This window comes from Eublepharis macularius, unplaced genomic scaffold (assembly GCF_028583425.1).
Source record: "Eublepharis macularius isolate TG4126 unplaced genomic scaffold, MPM_Emac_v1.0 Eublepharis_32, whole genome shotgun sequence".
Classification (NCBI taxonomy): Eukaryota; Metazoa; Chordata; class Lepidosauria; order Squamata; family Eublepharidae; genus Eublepharis; species Eublepharis macularius.
In genome coordinates, this window is record NW_026559734.1 from 4,353 (window position 1) to 22,738 (window position 18,386).

Consider the following 18,386-nt stretch of genomic DNA (forward strand, 5'->3'; position numbering starts at 1 on the left):
ACAGTGCAGTGCTTATTGGACTAGGACCTGGGAGACCCAGGTTTGAACCCCCACTCTGCCATGGAAGCTTGCTGAGTGACCTTGCCCAGGCACAAACTCTCAGCATAAATTACCTTAAGCAGGTTGATGTGAGGATAAAATGGAGGAAACAAGAACAAAATAACCTGCTTTGTATCCCCGCTGGGGAGAAAAGTGGTATATAAATGAAGTAATAAATGATCATTTTCATTCTTTGTAAAATTGTTATTAATTGGTTAAGGAAAGGAGATAAACAGGAGCCCTACAACACCATTTAGTAGCTTACAATTTAAGAAATATTAGGTTGAGGCACTGTATCAAATTTTTGACCCGTGACTTAACTGCAGTGATCCAGGCAACAGTCACCTCTAGATTGGATTACTGTAACTCGCTCTATGCAGGGCTTCCCTTGAGTCGGGTATGGAGGTTACAGCTTGTTCAAAATGCGCATGTTATTGCAGAAGCACCAAGTGGGGCATACACAACACCTATATTGCGCCAGCTGCATTGGTTGCCAGTGGAGTATTGGATCAGGTTCAAAGTTTTGGTATTAAACTATAAAGCCCTAAGCAAACTGGGACCAGCGTATCTGGGGGACTGCCTCTCCCTATATATACCTCAGAGGATGCGTTGATCAGCAGAAAGAGTTATTTGTGGCCCCTAGCCCCAGGGAGGCCTGCCTGGCCTCAACCAAAGCCAGGTCCTTTTCAGTCCTGGCTCCAACCTGGTGGAACTCTCTATCCATTGAAACTAGGGCCTGGCAGGATTTGCTATCTTTCTGCCGGATCTGAAAGACAGAGATGTTCCGCTGGGCATATAGTTGAGGCTAGGCCAAGGCCAGGCCTCTGCTAGCCTTGTAGGAGGAGGTGAATGATTTAAACCTCTCCATCAGATCTGCCCTTTAATTGGCTAAGCAGTGATTGCCACCATCTGGGAAACTAATTATTATATTTTTTGTATTATAATTGACTGTGATTTTATGTTTTTAATAATTTTTATGTTTTTAATGATTTTATGTAATAATGTTACTGTGTTTTTAAATGATGAGATCTGCCCTGAGCCCTCTTGCGGGAAGAGCAGAATAGAAATCCAGGAAAATAAATACATAAAAATAGAACCTAGACTCTTTTGTTCTAGTTAATTTCCCTTTGAAGGGAGAGAACAAGGGGTGATCTCATAGCAAGGGAAACTCTTATTCACTGATTTTAGCATATGCAAGAAATATGAATCTTATAGTTATTTTCAATTCAGCTTCCTTGAGAATGACCGATAACATTAGTGGATAGTAAAGTATGGATGGATTTGAAAGCAAGAGTTGGTTCCAGTAGCACCTTAGAGACCATTAAGATCTAAGATATCCAGTAGAATTTTGACTCTTGAAAACTTATATCTTGGAAATGTAGTTGGTCTCTAGGGTGCTACTGGACCAGAATACTGCTGTTCTACTATAGACTAACAAGTCTACCCCACCTGGAACTGAATTTGAAAAGGCACGCCTCAAAATAGTAAACAAAAGGTTCGAGTTGGCTGCCTATATGTACAATGCATTCTGCTGACTCATTAAAGGATATTTTGCTTGCACTGGAAAGTAAGGACCCCACAAAGTGGCTTTCAAAGAAAGTATTTTCAGTTTAAGACAATCTGCTCTTACAAGGTGGGAAATTAATTCTAATTAAAAAATACAAACAAAGCACACCACCATCCTCAACTCAAAGCAAGCTGCTTCTAGAAAGCAAACAATAATTTCCAGTTTGTGACAAATTAATTCTGTTGCAAGGAAAGGGATTGTTGAAATGGATACAGTCTCAGATCCTGGAGCTGACTGAAAAAGCATTGGGTACTTACTATCTCTTACATTCATCATAGAAATGAAAGCTGAAAAATGGATGGATTACAGCTGGACATATTCCAATGAAAAATATGACACAGATTTATCAGTAAAATGGATTGGCCACTGGGAGGATGAAAGCTTTTAATGAAATAGTACATAAGTTACTTGATGTTTGCAAGCCAACACTAAAGACCTTAATATAACATGTATTACAAAGCACAGCAAGTATCCACCTCCCATTGACTGAGAGGAGCAGAGCACAGAAAAGGGTAACCAAGCTGATTTACCAGTTGAAGCACCTTTCATTAAGGAAAGGCTGAAGAGTCTGGGACTTTTCACTTTAGAAAACAGACAACTAAATGGGGACATAATAGAAGTTGATAAATGTATGCATGGAGCAGACAGCAATAACTTTTTCTCCATCTCCCGAAATACTAGAACTCAAGAGCATCCAATAAAGCTGATGAGCAGTGAAGCAGTGGACACAAAAGGAAATTGTTACACAAGTAATTAAGATGTGGAATTCACAGCCATTGGATGTAGTAATGGTCACAGGCACAGATGACTTAAAAGGGAAATTAGATTCATGGAGGATAGATTCAGCAGTTACTAGCCATGGTCACTAAAGGCAACCCCACATTCAGATGCAGTAAACTGCTGAATACTAGTCCCAGGAGGCAACATCAGGGGAAGACACTGGCCTCTATGCCCTGCTGTTGACCCTCCAGAGTAGCTGGTTGGTCAGGATGCTGGACCAGATGGACCTCTGGTCTGATCCAGCAGGGCTCTTATATTCACAACTCCACATTGTGATGTCTGACAGCGGCTACCTCCGTTTCTCTGAGATACCTTTCTACCTGAAACTCTCACTATATCCTGGAGATACTAGTGCAGGAGCCTAGGACCTCCAACTACATGCAAAACATATGCTTCGTGCAGGAGGATGGTGAAAAGAGGAAACCGCATAAATCTGAAGAAACACAAAAGAAAACGTATTTGAGGGCCTAACTTCACATTAAACCATACTACACTGAAGTTGAGCAGACGTGCTGTGAGTTCCCAGCTGAAATTTAGATTCTCAACACATGGCACCTGATTTGGACAAGAACCATGTGGTGTGCAAGGACTGTAGGCTTAAGCGTTACAGGAGAACTTCAGGCACGCTATTATGTTCCCTGTAGTAATCTTTACTTTTTCTAACAAGCCAGGTGATATGAAATTTAAATGAAGCGTTTTTTCGCTAGCACATGCCAGCAGGGTCCTCCGTTCCAGTATGAACCAAAGAAGAGATAGAGACACGACTACTGGTCTTGTAGTAATGGTCACAGGCACAGATGACTTAAAAGGGAAATTAGATTCATGGAGGATAGATTCAGCAGTTACTAGCCATGGTCACTAAAGGCAACCCCACATTCAGATGCAGTAAACTGCTGAATACTAGTCCCAGGAGGCAACATCAGGGGAAGACACTGGCCTCTATGCCCTGCTGTTGACCCTCCAGAGTAGCTGGTTGGTCAGGATGCTGGACCAGATGGACCTCTGGTCTGATCCAGCAGGGCTCTTATATTCACAACTCCACATTGTGATGTCTGACAGCGGCTACCTCCGTTTCTCTGAGATACCTTTCTACCTGAAACTCTCACTATATCCTGGAGATACTAGTGCAGGAGCCTAGGACCCTCCAACTACATGCAAAACATATGCTTCGTGCAGGAGGATGGTGAAAAGAGGAAACCGCATAAATCTGAAGAAACACAAAAGAAAACGTATTTGAGGGCCTAACTTCACATTAAACCATACTACACTGAAGTTGAGCAGACGTGCTGTGAGTTCCCAGCTGAAATTTAGATTCTCAACACATGGCACCTGATTTGGACAAGAACCATGTGGTGTGCAAGGACTGTAGGCTTAAGCGTTACAGGAGAACTTCAGGCACGCTATTATGTTCCCTGTAGTAATCTTTACTTTTTCTAACAAGCCAGGTGATATGAAATTTAAATGAAGCGTTTTTTTCGCTAGCACATGCCAGCAGGGTCCTCCGTTCCAGTATGAACCAAAGAAGAGATAGAGACACGACTACTGGTCTTGTAAGGCAGAAAGAGTAAGAAAGCCTTCAACGAATTCAAAGAGGCGCCCTTTCCATCTAATTTGCCACTTGAAGAACCTTCTTCGGTCAGCGCAGTCCCAAACGCGTCTCTTTAGAAGCGTTCCAGCCAGTTCCACTCGACCTACCTCACGAACAAGCATACTGAATGCTACAACCTTCGTTATTTTTAACCAAGTCAGCACTCGCGACAATACCGCTTTGCACGCTGTTCCTCTCACTGGTCCCACTACTGTGGGGGGGAGGGGCTGGTATACATCCCCTTTCTGGCACCCAAAATGGCGATTAGTCCCTCCCACCATTTCGTTGCCGCCCTTTTTGAAACCACCAAAGGGGAAAAATCACGCCCAGACGGCCATTTTGCTCTCCGTGTAAGATCTTAATCGCGAGACGGAAGAGCGTGACTCTGAATCCAATCACCAACCGGGTCGTTTTGATTGACGGCTCTTTCCCTGCCCCTTCTTCGTAGAGAGGCGGAACTGGGCCAAACAGCGGCCGATGCGAAGGGAAAGCGCTTCCTCTATGCCGCCACGCTGTTCCCTTCGGCGTGCGGGTGGAACTTTGTGAGCGTGGAAGCAGCGGGAGCGCTTGAAGGCCGGGTCCGATCAGGTAACTGCGTGGGTCCCAGGGGCGAAGGCAGGGGCAAGGCGCGGAGGAGCGCCAGGGAGGCCTCGGAGCGTGGATTCCTTGGAGTGAAGGGCGGCCGCGAGGCTTTCCTTGGGCGCCGCTCCGTCGCTTCCAGTGGAGCCCTCCCCTTTGTGGAGGGTCCCGTCAAACCAGATTGGCGACCATTTTAGTTCCCGCGTCCGGAGGCGGCCTCCGGCAAATTGCTCCTGCGGGTTAGGCACGATGGCCAGGCGGTGCTTGGATGCTCTGCGTCGCTCCCCATATCTCTGTAAAGGGAGCCGGTGGGGTAGTAGAAGGCTCTCGGGTCCAACAACCTGACGGGCCTGCCTGGGATTGTGGACGCCGAAGACTTCCGCGCATTGTGCTTTATCCAGAGCCCAGACGCGGGAGGGGAGCGGGGGAACGGGCCGCAGGGACCCCAGTCGCACGGGACGGCCTCTGTTTTTTCAGCAGCAGAGCAAGATGCGTGAGCTTGGAGGGCAGTCACTGAATGAGACAGCGCCAACCTCCTGATTCGGCTTCTGCGCTCCGGCTGGCCCCGGGACTTTGGCCTTTGCTGCGCTTCTGGCGCTCCCCTTGCAGCCGATGTATGAAAGAAAAGGGCCTGTATCCCTTTCTGTCTCAGCCTTCTCTCCCCGCTATTGTTTATGAGCCCCCTCTTTACTTTTCAGATATCTGATCAGTAGACGGTGGTTTAAAAATAAATAACTTTTTAAAAGCAGTTATTGGAATCTCTGCCTTAAAAGTACTCTGCCTTTTTTGAAGTCTTACTGTAATTGGATGTATATTATGGATGATAACCATAAGCCGTTTCAAAAGTCTTTCAATCAAAATTGACTGTCGTTTCTGAGGCTTTGAAAGCTTTCCTACGGGGCAGTTACCATGTTAGAATACCTGCTTGGCAAGCAAAAATGATGGTAGTTTAGATAAAGCTAGATTGCTAACAAGCCTTCTAAGTTAAGGACGGGAGTCACCAAGGCTAAGGAGAAATAAGCACAAGTTTGCAGTATCTTCGTTTTGTATTCAGGTAGATCTTAAGTGAGAGCAAGTAATGGTGATACTAGGTGAGGTAAGGCCTTACATATTTTTGTTTAAAAGTGAAAAGGAGGTGTAGCAGGGGTGTATGGGATTTACTGGAGGAATTAACCCTTTCCATTTATGAGCTGCTGTCCTGATTTCAATCTTCCTCCACCTGAGGTTGCCCTGTTGGGTAAAGCATGGATAAATGCCCCACAGCATTCTTTCAAGATCCATGAGCAAAAGTCGGGGGGGGGGGTACCTTCAGACTTTCACCTCTTGGCAAGATCAAAAGAAATTTATTAAATTGGTATCATTTTGGAATCCAAGGCAGCGTACATACAATTCTCCGGAGGCATTCCATCTAGACCTGTACCTGTTTAGCTTCAGCAAGTTGGCTGCATCATGTACCTCCCAACCATGTCCTGGGGCCACAGATCATTCTGGACTTGCCTTTGTCACACATTACTTCTGGCATTTTAAGGTGAAGATTAGTATTGGTAGAAAAGGCCATGTCTGTGCGGTAACACGTGCCTTGCCTGCATGCATTTCTACAATAGCAATTGTACAATAGCACAATTTCTACAATAGCAATTAGGCTTGAAAAGTGTGAAAAAAGCCTAAGCAGTGCGCTTCATACTTTTAAGAACATAGCTTTAGAGCCCTTAGAAAACAGTATTGCCTTCTTTAGCCATTAGCAGGAGTTTCTTATTGGGGTTGCTAATTGGAAGATGACAGATACGGAGAATTTCAAGCTGCTGTTCCTGAATTGCTGGCAGTAGTTACAGCTGCATTTCTACCTCACCCACATTTCAGTTCCCCCAGTTCTCTTATTTACCAGACTTTCTATAACACTCTTTAAATGTCCTTTAATCCTGCCCTGGGCTTTCTGTCTTCCAGTGAGATATGGCTGAGCAGGATGTGGAGAATGAGTTGCTGGACTATGAGGAAGACGAAGAGCCTCAAGCAGTGACTGACGTAGCCCCCATTCCTGCCAAAAAGGATGTGAAGGGCTCCTATGTTTCCATCCACAGTTCTGGTTTCCGAGATTTCCTACTGAAGCCAGAGCTACTTCGTGCCATTGTGGACTGCGGCTTTGAGCATCCATCAGAAGGTAGGAGCTGAGCCAAGGCCCTTGGCCCCCTCATCAGCCAGCCCAGCCCACCCACCGGAGAGCAACTGCCAGTGGTGCCACGCGGTGCAGGGTGAGAGCTGGGGGCTGCAGGGAGCAGGGGTGGGAGGATGTCATTGCTCTGGGAAGGTGTTCTTTGTTGTCACTGTTGAGGTTATTGTCTTTTGGGGAACACTACCTGATGGTGTTAAGATTCCATATTGGAGATGTCAGGCTAACTTTTATCAGCTGAGTTCTTTTTAGGCTCAGAAATCTTATTTATTTATTTATTTGAGCAGGGAAGACTCATTAGCCACATGACTTTACATTATGCAATATTTGAGGAGAATTCAAGCTTGCTTCTTCTGTAGGTTAACAATCCTCCATATCCTGCTCACTTTAACTTGTAAATCAGAGTGATAAACCTAGAAAGCTCCAGTACATTTGCTGGAAGTGAGGCTGTTTGTAGTAAGTGTACAGTGAGGTTGATCTCATGGAAGGGAGTGATATGGAATCTCAAGACTCGAAATGGTGGAAGGTGGCTGGGATACAGGCCTCCTGGGTTTCGTGCTATTTATTTATTCTGGGTTCTCCCACATTTTGGGGCTGCTTCCCCCCCCCCCCTTTGTATGACAACTTCTTCTCTTGCCCTCTCAGTGCAGCATGAATGCATTCCACAGGCTATCCTGGGCATGGATGTGTTATGCCAAGCCAAATCAGGCATGGGCAAAACTGCTGTCTTCGTATTGGCCACTCTGCAGCAGATTGAACCGTCAGATGGCCAGGTATGTAACAAGGAATATGGTTCTGCCATAGTCATGACTATCAGGCTCCAGTTCAGAAGACATAGAGCTAATAGAAAACTGGATGTCCTAAGGCATCAGATAAAGTGCTGTCCAAACTGAGGACAAGAAGAAAGAGTGGGAATTTGATAAACCCTACTGTGGAAACTCTCTGGGAATAATGTTGGGCATGCTTTCCAGATAAATCTATTCTGGAATAGATATTAAGAGGGCATTTTTGGTGCTCAGTTTGTCACTGGAGAGAACCTTGTGATAGCTTGCTGCCTTATGCTGCTGAAGTAATGGATGAGAGATCTGGATTAGTTTCTAGACTTGAACGACTGTTGCTAGGTTTGGGGATCTCATATTCCAATGAGGCAAGCACTGAACTGTCTGAAAAGTTGTAGTTCTAAACGTCTCCAAATATGCTACTAAGCCCAAGCTGTAGAAAATCCAGCCAGAAAAGTACTAGTAGCTGTTTATTTTTCTAAGCTGGAGCACATTACCTCATCTCTAGCTTCCCCAGAATTCCCCGTGATGGTGATGTAGCTTGCTGCTGGCCGGTGATGCATAGTTGTGCGTAGAGAAGAACTATGCAGTGTGATGGAGTTCTGAATGACGCTACATATTATACTGGAAACTGATTCTCAAGGTTAAGAAGATTAATGTTTCAGATGGTGGGGAGACACCCTTTATGCTGCCCTTGAAATCACATCTTTCTTTCTGGCAGGTGTCAGTGTTGGTGATGTGTCATACCCGGGAGCTGGCCTTTCAGATAAGCAAGGAATATGAGCGCTTTTCCAAGTATATGTCTTCTGTCAAGGTGAGAAGCAATCTGCTGCAGTTAGGCCCAAGATATATAAAATCCCAGGAGGACTTATGATGGAAAGGGGGTGTTAATTAGGGAATAATACATTATTTGAGAAGGAATATGTAGTGAAAATGGTGCCCTTACTGATTTTAGAAATGCCCATCTCACTTAACAAGCTTGTAGCACTTCAGCATGAACATCAGTGAATGGAATGGAATGGAAGGTCCTGTTGGATTGTGGATTGTGTAGTCTAATGCTAATATTACTAAATCTGGCCCATCTCACATTGTGTGACATCTTTGCACCACCAAAAGGGCCTTGAATGTTGGTTCTGGATAAGAGTGGGTCTCGTGGGCTGGGGAAAGTTAGTTGAGACAGGCAGGTGCTGTTCACAACTTATTGCAGTCCTTTCTTTCTCTATGTACTTCATCATTGTGGAAGCGTTCTTAAAATATGTGAAAAGTCCTATCGGTTAAGTCACTGGGTTTCTCAATGTGGACGACAGTAATTCCTATTGGTTCTGCAGGTATCTGTTTTCTTTGGGGGCCTTTCCATCAAGAAGGATGAAGAGGTGTTGAAGAAAAACTGCCCACATATTGTGGTGGGGACCCCAGGCCGTATTCTAGCTCTGGTACGCAACAAGACCCTCAACCTGCGCAATGTCAAGCATTTTGTATTGGATGAGTGTGACAAGATGCTGGAGCAGCTGGGTAAGAGGAAGGAAGGGGTGGGGTGGGGTGTCCTAGGCTGTGAGTTTTCTTGGTTGGAGAATATTGATCCATTTTGGTGTGAGCACCAAGGTTCTAAATCAAACGAACATCGGGCTAGTGGGAAAGGCAATGCTATTGAAAACATTTTGAGGAAATTTAGCTGTCCTCTGAATTGCAGGAGGGGACTTGGATTGGTATAGCTGTCAGTTCAGAATGTAGTATTGGTTGAAGTATTGGGAAACCTCAACTCCTCCACCCTCTTTTTTTTTTTGTAGACATGCGTCGTGATGTGCAGGAGATCTTTCGACTGACTCCCCACGAGAAGCAATGCATGATGTTCAGTGCCACCTTGAGCAAGGAGATCCGACCAGTCTGCCGGAAATTCATGCAGGATGTATGTGTGATAGATTCAGGAAAATGCCTTTCATTGCTTGACATAGAGACTAAAGGAATCTCTTTGAGGCAGTTTGCCTTTTCCAGCTTCACTTCAAAGAAAGGGCTTCTTGACAACTAAGTTACTCCAGCCTGTGTAAAGCACTGGCTTGTTCAAACCTCCGACTTTGCAGCTTGTTTACAGGTGGAGTTTGGATAAAAGGTAGTGATTGACACCCTGAACGTGTGTATTTCTTGCATGTTAACAAGGTCACCAGAAAATGGGATTGTTAGTCCCTAGGGTTGCCAATCTCCATGTCGGGCCTGGAGAGCTCCCAGAACTGCATCTCCAGAATACAGAGATCAGTTCCTCTGGAGGAGGTGGTTGCTTTGGAAGGGTGACTGTAAGACATTATACCCCGCTGAGATCTCCCCCCCTCCCCAAGAAAGTCTTGCCATGCCCTCCCTAGGGTCCACCTCCGAAATCTTCAGGCTGGCAACCCCATGCGAAGTCATGACTGAATGAACAACAGTCGTAGGGGAAAGACATGCTCAGCCAGTCAAGTTAAATTTCTGATACAGAGTTGAATGTACAGAGTGGCTATTCTTAAATGGCAGTGACTTTCCAGGATATTCGATCTTTTAAATTGTAGGTGCCAGGGTCTGATCTTGGGGCCTTTTGCATGCAAAGTATGCTCTGCCACTGACCTACATCCTTGTTTGGGTGAGAAGGATTAGCATATTCTGTGTCCCACAGCTTTGACCAGTGTGCTGCAGCATCCAGAGGGAAAATTACTTGGGGTACCACTAACACTTCTATAACTTCAAACAAAACAGTGCTGCTTCTGAGAGCTGTTATTGCATGTTCTGCTTTATAGAGGAGAGTAGTCTAGATATCCCAAGAGGCTGGACCATCTCACCTATTTCTGAGTCTTTCCATTGTTGCCACAGTGGATCAGTGACTGTTTAACTCAGAGCTTTGATGAAATGTACAACAAACATGTATCAACTTAGTTCTCTCTTCTGCCAGGCACTTAAACAAATGTGGATAATTAATAGTTGTGGGAATTCTCTCTGCAGTCTTAAGCGTGTGGGGTGGGGGTTGGACACACCCAAGATTCCATCTACAATTCTGCAGATGAAACAGTTCTTTTTCCGGCCCCAGCCTCCTACACAGACACTACTGTGATCAAAGTAATGCTGGTTGCTATGGGAGTTTGATATTTCTACATTTCTCAACTAAAGTTTGGGGTTTAAGACACCATAGATAACATTTGGAGGAGTTTGCCAGCATTATCTGCCAAAGGTTACTTGTGTTTTTTGTTCTTTCTTGCAGCCCATGGAGGTGTTTGTGGATGATGAGACCAAGCTGACTCTGCATGGCTTGCAGCAGTATTATGTGAAGCTGAAGGACACGGAGAAAAACCGCAAACTCTTTGACCTGTTGGATGTGCTGGAGTTCAACCAGGTTGTGTGCCGGAGGGCTAGCTAGCAACCAACACCCCTAAATGCTATTCCCAGCTCTAGGCATGAACAAAGTCGCCAAGCCCTCTGGGACTTCCTGGTTAATCCTCTTCTCTTCCCACCTCTTGCAGGTTGTGATATTTGTGAAGTCAGTGCAACGCTGCATGGCATTAGCTCAGCTCCTGGTTGAGCAGAACTTCCCTGCAATTGCTATTCACAGGGGCATGTCTCAGGAAGAGAGGTGAGTGCAGGGAGACAGATGGATCAGGGGAGGGTATGAACGCGAGTAGAGTGCTAGCCTCTTCAGATGTGATGTAGCTGGTCATTAAATCAGTTCTGCGTATGTAGCAGGGAGGAAATCTAGAAAGTTTTATGCCCTTTGCTTGTGTGTACAGTGGGAACAATGAGCTATACATTGCATTTTGTGAGGGGAAAGGGTGTGCAGTGGTTCAGTGAGGGTCTGTCACTGCTTTTGTTTTCCCCCAGGCTCTCTCGGTACCAGCAATTCAAGGACTTCCAGCGTCGGATCCTGGTGGCCACTAATCTTTTTGGCCGTGGGATGGACATTGAGCGGGTCAACATTGTCTTCAATTATGACATGCCTGAGGATTCTGACACCTACCTGCACAGAGTAAGCTCTTAACTAATGTGATATTTGTGACCTGGTGGTTGACATGCCCCCCAGGTTACCTCCTGGCATAGCAGATTCAGGATGCCCAGAGGAATGTCCCCAAATGTAACCTTTTCTCTTCAGGTGGCCCGAGCTGGGCGCTTTGGCACAAAAGGCTTGGCTGTTACCTTTGTATCTGATGAAGGTGATGCCAAAATCCTCAATGAAGTGCAGGATCGCTTTGAGGTAAATGTGGCTGAGCTCCCTGAAGAGATAGACATCTCCTCATATAGTAAGTATGGGTACCTTTTAGTAGGCTTGTCTTCCTGCTCATGTATTTTCTGTACGTTTTTCAAAATTAGGGTTGGTTATTACAGAGTGAACATTGTCTTATCTGCTCATCTGTCTGGGAAGCCAGTAGAAAAGGAAGGCTGCCAGTGCAGTTGTGTTTCTTGAGTGACAGACCAAATCCCCGCTCTTGCAACCTAACCTACCTAGAGTGGTGGTCACAAGGTTAAAATGGAGGTTACAATGGAAGAAGGTAGAATGCTGCTGTTAAGCCACTTGGGTTTCCACTAGGGAGAGAAGTGGGGGTGTAAATACCTAAAGTAAGTAAAAATCTCACGTTTAGTGAATTCTGGTCTGCATGTGAATTGCTAGTATGAGTTTGCTGGGCTGTAAATTTTTTTGTGTTTGGAAGCTTGAGAGTCCTAATTGGAAATCCCTAAACCGATAAGAGGTCAGATTAAAGAGTTGAAGAGCAAATAAAAATCTTTTATTCTGGGGTATGGGTTTGGCAGAAGTAATGCAGAAGTAGCAATTGCTGTACCAATAAGGAAGGGGCTGCCTAGGGTGGGATGATGGCAGGCGAGGCTCACAGTTAAAGGTGCAGCTGTGGCTCATTCAGGAGGAAGATAATGCAGAGCAGCAACTTTCCCAGTGCCTGCTCTGCTGTTGTGGTGGGCTGTCCTTGACCTCCCATTAGGCTAGCTGTAGCCTAATAGAACTGGAAAGGGGGTGTAATGTAAGGCATGGCTAAGGCCATTCCATGACAGGCACAACTACAAGCGATTTGCTTTAACTTTTGGCCTTGCTGCAGTGGTATTGACCTGCTGTCTTCTCTTTTGCAGTTGAGCAAAGCCGGTAGCGTCTCAAGGATCCTCCTTGTCTCATGCACCATGGAAGCTGAGCCCAGCACCTCCACAATTCTAGCTCTTTGTTGGAGCAAGACAGAATGTTTTTTTTTAAAAAGATATATATATATATGCTTTTGAACCTTTAGGGGTTGTGGTCTTAAATGAACGTCTTACAAATTGTGCTGGTGATATTTTGACTCATCTCAAGTCTGGGGGCTTTTTAATTAGATGTTTCTATTTTCTGTACATTAAGTCCCAGTGGCTGCGTTACCTAATAAATGATTTTTAAAAAATATCATTTTCATGGCTGCTGTTGATATTATGGATACTGAAGTTCTATCAAAGATTGAAGTTTCCCAGCTGTATTACTTGGTACTCTCCATCCTTGCTTGTATCTCTCTATTTCCTGTTTTATCCTCCCCCTTTGCCTGTTTTTAGCATTTGTGCTGCTTAAAGTAGCTGTAACATATAATAATAATATTTGATTTATATACCACCCTTCAGGATGACTTAACACCCACTCAGCGGTTTACAAAGTATGTCATTATCATCCCCACAACAAAACACCCTGTGAGGTGGGTGGGGCTGAGAGAGCTCCTAGAAGCTGTGACTGACCCAAGGTCACCCAGCTAGCTTCCAAGTGGAGGAGTGAGGAATCAAACCCAGTTCTCCAGATTCGAGCCCTGCGCTCTTAACCACTACACCAAACTGGTTCTGTCCTTGCGCCATTAAGTGATGATCTTTGGATGTCTTTTTTAATCGTGTGATTCTTCAGGAGACCAGCCTCTTTACCTTTGGCCTGGCTTCTGACTAAACTTTGTTCTTTTCTGTTCGGCATGCATCTATTGCGTTCCATTTCACATAAGGGAGATGCTAGGTCCTTTCTGTAAGAAGCTTCAGTTTTGTCTGAGAATGGTACAGGAGAAAACATGTTGGCAATTTATTGCTATGCCTGATCCACTGTATTTTGAGAAAGCACTTTTTTCTTTTAAAGGAGTATCAGTAGAATATAAATTGGAAACCAAAGACTGTGAAGTTCTGAACATTATACCAGACATTGCAGGTTCAATGTTTCTTTAACACATCTGTCCAAACAACTTCCTACATAATCCTGAATCCCAAAATGTTTTATTATGCATGCTATAACAAAGTGGTTGACACAAATGCTTTGAATAAGGGGTGGATATCTACAGGGGAGTGAAGACACTTTGACAAACTACATTTGCTCGCCTAAAGGCACTGAAAGTGAACTCAGCAGTACTGAACATGGTATTAGAAATCTGACACTCTGTATTTTGAATTCATAAGATTACTTTTCTGGTATGCAATTCATCTATCCCAAAACTACAACAACTATCAGGTGCAAGGCTAGATTTGAGGGTCAAATTCTTCTACCCAGTTTAAAGCTGGATTTGATTTTCATACAAAAGATTCATATTTGCTGGATAAGCTGCCAAATCAACATTTATAAAGGCAATTTTGACTTAAGATTTTTTCTAACTCTTAGTGTTTCTGGCTTCCTATGTGGGTTAACTAGTGCTAGTTCTTTAGGAGTAAAGTGCACCTGCCTCTGCTGTATGCACAGCCAAGTTCCACGGCAAGGAACTAAAAAATGGGAAATTGCCCCAAATAAATTGGTCAAAATAGGAAGGTTTGTAATCGCCAGCATTTCATGTGAACCACCACTGTCTGTCTGTCTCCATTAGCTTCAATGGCAACCTTGAGTGCTGCTTCCCATTCCTTCTGCTACTTTACACAAGCTGCTGCTGTTCTGTCCTTGCGCCAAAGCCTCTCTCCTGTGTGGTTGATTGGTTTTGCTGTTTAAGATTACATCACTTGCTGTGTTTTCTATCTCTCTCTTTGTCTCCCCATTCTGCTGCTGCTGCGTGGAACTCCTGGGGAACAGGAGGTAAAGAAAAGTGCACAGCTGTGAATGTGCAGCTTTTAAGAGGAAATGAAGCATCAGGAGTTCGTTTCTGGATCAGGTGAAGTAAAAAACAGGTTCCTTGGTGACTATTCTGTATGAGTTAAGAAAAAGTACATTGGTGCTGAGCCAAAAAGTAAAATCCAAAACCCAAGAACACTCCACATAGTCCCTTTAATTAGGACCAACCAAAGACATGTCACATTATGGCATGTACCTGATTTATTGCCTCTTGGTGAGCAAAAGTCTAGTTGGAACTTGAAATCAACACCATCTTAATCTGCTCTTCAGTACAAAGTGCAGGATTTAACATGTCCAAAGATGCAGTCCCTTCACCACCAAAAAAACCCCTTACACTTTTTAAATTTTTGTAACATTAGCCTGATTAAACCACCTGGAGAATTTAGGCTTTCACACAGTAGGCTGGATCCAGAGTACATTTTCTACTGCAAGGCGAAAAACAGATTGGTCTTGCCTCCCCTATACTTTGCAGCCCACTGATCTCCCCAAAATTGTAGACTGGATCCTGCAGAACAGCGTAAAAGGAAAATTGGGTCTGTGGAGGGGCCCCAAGCTGTAAGGGAATTGGTGGAAAATTTACTCCAGATCACCATTACATGGCATTTGATTGGTCCTAATAAAAAGTATTGTGTGGACTGTTGGTGTTAGGGAAACTGGTGTTTACCTCTCGTAGCCTTACAATGAGAATGCTAAGATGTTTATAGGTACAGTTCAAGGGCAGAATATGCAACATGTAGACAACCACATTACCAGCATATGACTGCTGTCTGCAACAGTTGCTGCTGCATGTCAGAGGGCAAGTGAAGAGTTACCTGTACCCCACTTGACGCCATTTAATTTGGGCCTGGGTATGTGGCACAAAACACAGGATGCATTTGTGTATTGTATCTGTTTTAACTAATTTCACATGACTAGCATTCATATAAACACCATTCAGAATGCTGACACTCATCTGTTTCCTGTCTCTGTATTAAGTGATAGCAGTTTGCTTCCAACGTACAGCAACCATATTAATGACCTCCAAAACATCCTATCATTAACAGCTTTGCTCAGGTCTTGCAGACTGACACCTATTTCATCCTTGAACCCAAATAAGACATGTTGGCTGTGAAACAGCTTGGAGTTTCTCTTACGTTGTGCATCATCACCTTCCTAAATTTAATCTGGAGACATGCAAATCGAATTAAAGCTTAAATTGTTAGTTAACTGAAGCTGTTCAGTCTTGTCTTGCTGTATTTTCTGAAAGGCCTAGTTCTGGCTGTGGTGGTAAGCATAGGGCAGGGTGGTACTACAGACAGTATCTAGAGCACTGGGACTGTACCGGGAAAGCCACATGTGGCTCTGCTGACCACTCTCCACTGTTTCAATAAAGCAAGCAGGGCTTTTGGTTGGCGCATGGCTCCCACCTTGAAACAGCCACCACCTAAGAAATGGGTGAGCTTGAAAGCCTCATGCCAGGGAAAGTAAATGAGGCTCTTTAGGTTGATAGTAACTGCAAATGTGTGTACCACTGATTTAGAGGCTTATGATTCAGATAGATGGTTCAATGTCACAGAACACTTCTCCCAAACATCTTGTTTTCTACTGGCTTTTCAATTAATAGCTCTTCATACAATCATAGTTCCTGCTCTGAAATAATACAGCCCAGACATGGATTTTCTACTTTGGGTTGTGAATGTATAGGGAGAAAGTATTAAATGCTATGTGCGTTTAACATAACTAACATAACATAACAAAACTAGATGTTTGCCAGAAGTATTCAGCGCAGAAGATAATTGCTGAATTATGTAACACAGCTCCCAGAGTGGTTTTCCACCTCCATGAAGCCTCCGTTTTGGCTGACCTTTAGCCAGTGAGGGAATCATACTAAAAAAAAAGTTGGTCAATTAGGTTCAGGGCTACTAGCAACAATCCAGTGAAGCTGTGTGCCAAAGCTGTGATATGGTAGGGGCACACCTCCCATTTCTGGTCAATGTTTGTCCTTCCACACAGGGACGTGCTGTATGTAGAATATATTTCTCCTTAACTAGACTGCTTGGTGCTGCACTGAACAATTGTGGATTCATGCTTAAGAGCAAATGCGTGAGATTTAGAATGTAGAGAAGCTGACAGAAGTATCGCATCACAAGCTTTGGGGAATTAGTGCCTAGTACATCAGCAGTATGAAGTGTGTTTTGCACCTAACGTTACATATATGCACACGGGCATAAGGAGTAAAAGCCAAAAGTATACCAGAGGTACAGATTTTCAAGTACTGAAAGTTTCCTTGCTGCAACTGGATAATTACCACTCTAGAAACTCAGTTGGAAAAGAATTTATAGTAGTTGGTTATGGTACAGAAGCCTGTGGAGCAGTCTCTGAAGAGCATGGAGTGACTAGGGAGATAAACTCTACTTGCTCTACAATTCCAGTGGCTGTGTGTGCCATCTATGCAAAATTCAAATTTCTGATCAGCCAATACCAGCATGTGATGCACAGGGTCCGTGTACCCAACTGGCACCAAATGCTCTCTCTTGAAAGGGTCTCTGAAAGTGTCATGTGCACAAGTACCCTTGTTTTTATAGACTTGCTTCAGCTGGGAGACGAGTCTCTTTGTACCAGCACAGAGAAGAAAGAAGTTTTCTGCAGAGGCAGCATCTGTCCGGTAGCAACATCAGCTTAATACTATTGGTCCAGTTCTTGAACCCGCCTTTGTAGGATCCTACACAGGCTCTTGGCAGCCTCCATGCAGTTTTATCGTCCTTGCTGCAGCGGGCCTGTAGCAGTGTAGCTCCACCAGCAAAAAGGCTACTGGAATGATGGGATGTATTTCTCATGTGCAAAGCTGCAATTTTGGAACATGTTTCAGGAGCAATTGCTATATTCCAGATTCTTGAGAAGACTTCTGTGGCTGCAGGGAACAAAGAGTATGGAATAATCCAATATCTTATTATATTACTGTGCCATCAATGTATTTTTTATTCTCCATCTCCTGTCTCTCCACCCCAAATCTTGATCTCCCAGGGATTCTCCCTCACAAAGGAACCTCAAAAATATCTATATTGGGGACTGTGAAATCCCTTTCTTTTTAGGGAAACCACCCAGCACTGAAGGATCACCTCTCTTCGTACAGACTTGTGTGCAGGCTTAAGAGTAGCCCGTCAGTCTCTTTGTGGGAGGGGGTAGCTGAGGCTTGAAATCTGCCCCTCTCTGTGGCTATATCCCTTTTTACGGAATAGTCCCAGGGAGGCTATCTGCGAGACCCTGTTCCTTTCAGCCTTCAGAAAAGCCAGTAAAACCTGGCTGTTTCAGAGGGCCTTTCGCAGATGCTTATTGGACGAATGTTTCTGGACACTCAGCTGCGGTTAATTATCACACCTGATAAAATTGTAATTATGGAAGTCGTGTGTGTGGGGGGATGTTTCTAGTTTTATTATGGAGTTTCAGTTTATTCGTTTTTTTTAAAAAATCGTAGATATAGAGCAGAACCACAAGTGACAAAAGGCACAGATTGGACACTTGTCAGCTTCCCTCAAGTTTTGATGGGAAATGTAGGCGTCCTGGTCTTGCAGCTTGGCTCTCCGACTGCTGTCCAATGGACTTTTCAACTGTCACTTGTCCAACATTCCGCCAAGCTGCCTACATTTCCCATCAAAACTTGAGGGAAGCTGACAAGTGTCCAATCTGTGCCTTTTGTCACTTGTGGCTGTGCTCTCAGTTTAATAAGTGATACTGTTGGAAGGATGGGATATACACGACTTTAAAATTTTCTATAAATAAAATGAATAGTTAAAAACGGCCTGAGTAATTTTTAGGAGAGGGCAGTGCTACCAAATAAAAAGCCCTGGCCAGGCTGAAAAACATGTTGG

At 44.3% G+C, this 18,386-nt stretch overlaps 2 protein-coding genes across 3 annotated transcripts in view; one reads left to right on the plus strand and one right to left on the minus strand.

Moving 5' to 3' along the window:
- The first annotated feature begins 4,412 nt into the window (after positions 1-4,412).
- Positions 4,413-12,880, plus strand: LOC129346926 (ATP-dependent RNA helicase DDX39A-like). Its single transcript, XM_055004001.1, has 11 exons — positions 4,413-4,562; positions 6,498-6,711; positions 7,366-7,493; positions 8,221-8,313; positions 8,828-9,011; positions 9,287-9,405; positions 10,720-10,851; positions 10,979-11,088; positions 11,334-11,478; positions 11,602-11,749; positions 12,588-12,880. Exons 2-11 carry the CDS (start codon positions 6,504-6,506, stop codon positions 12,602-12,604), a joined length of 1,284 nt encoding a protein of 427 aa, XP_054859976.1. The 5' UTR covers positions 4,413-4,562; positions 6,498-6,503; the 3' UTR covers positions 12,605-12,880.
- Positions 12,881-13,729: 849 nt separating this feature from the next.
- LOC129346927 (adhesion G protein-coupled receptor E5-like) overlaps positions 13,730-18,386 on the minus strand; it is a 69,724-nt gene continuing 65,067 nt past the window's right edge. For both annotated transcript variants that reach the window (XM_055004003.1, XM_055004002.1), the window contains one exon: positions 13,730-17,428. In XM_055004003.1, coding sequence (XP_054859978.1) covers positions 17,396-17,428 — 33 coding nt within the window. In that variant the 3' untranslated portion in view covers positions 13,730-17,395. The remainder of the gene's footprint in view (positions 17,429-18,386) is intronic.

Excerpts from the sequence above, each read along its gene's own strand:
- LOC129346926 (XM_055004001.1), top strand. The coding sequence starts at position 6,504 with ATGGCTGAGCAGGATGTGGAGAATGAGTTGCTGGACTATGAGGAAGAC. Across the intron at positions 7,494-8,220 it reads TTGAACCGTCAGATGGCCAG|GTGTCAGTGTTGGTGATGTG; the intron begins GTATGTAACAAG and ends TCTTTCTGGCAG. Across the intron at positions 8,314-8,827 it reads AGTATATGTCTTCTGTCAAG|GTATCTGTTTTCTTTGGGGG; the intron begins GTGAGAAGCAAT and ends TTGGTTCTGCAG.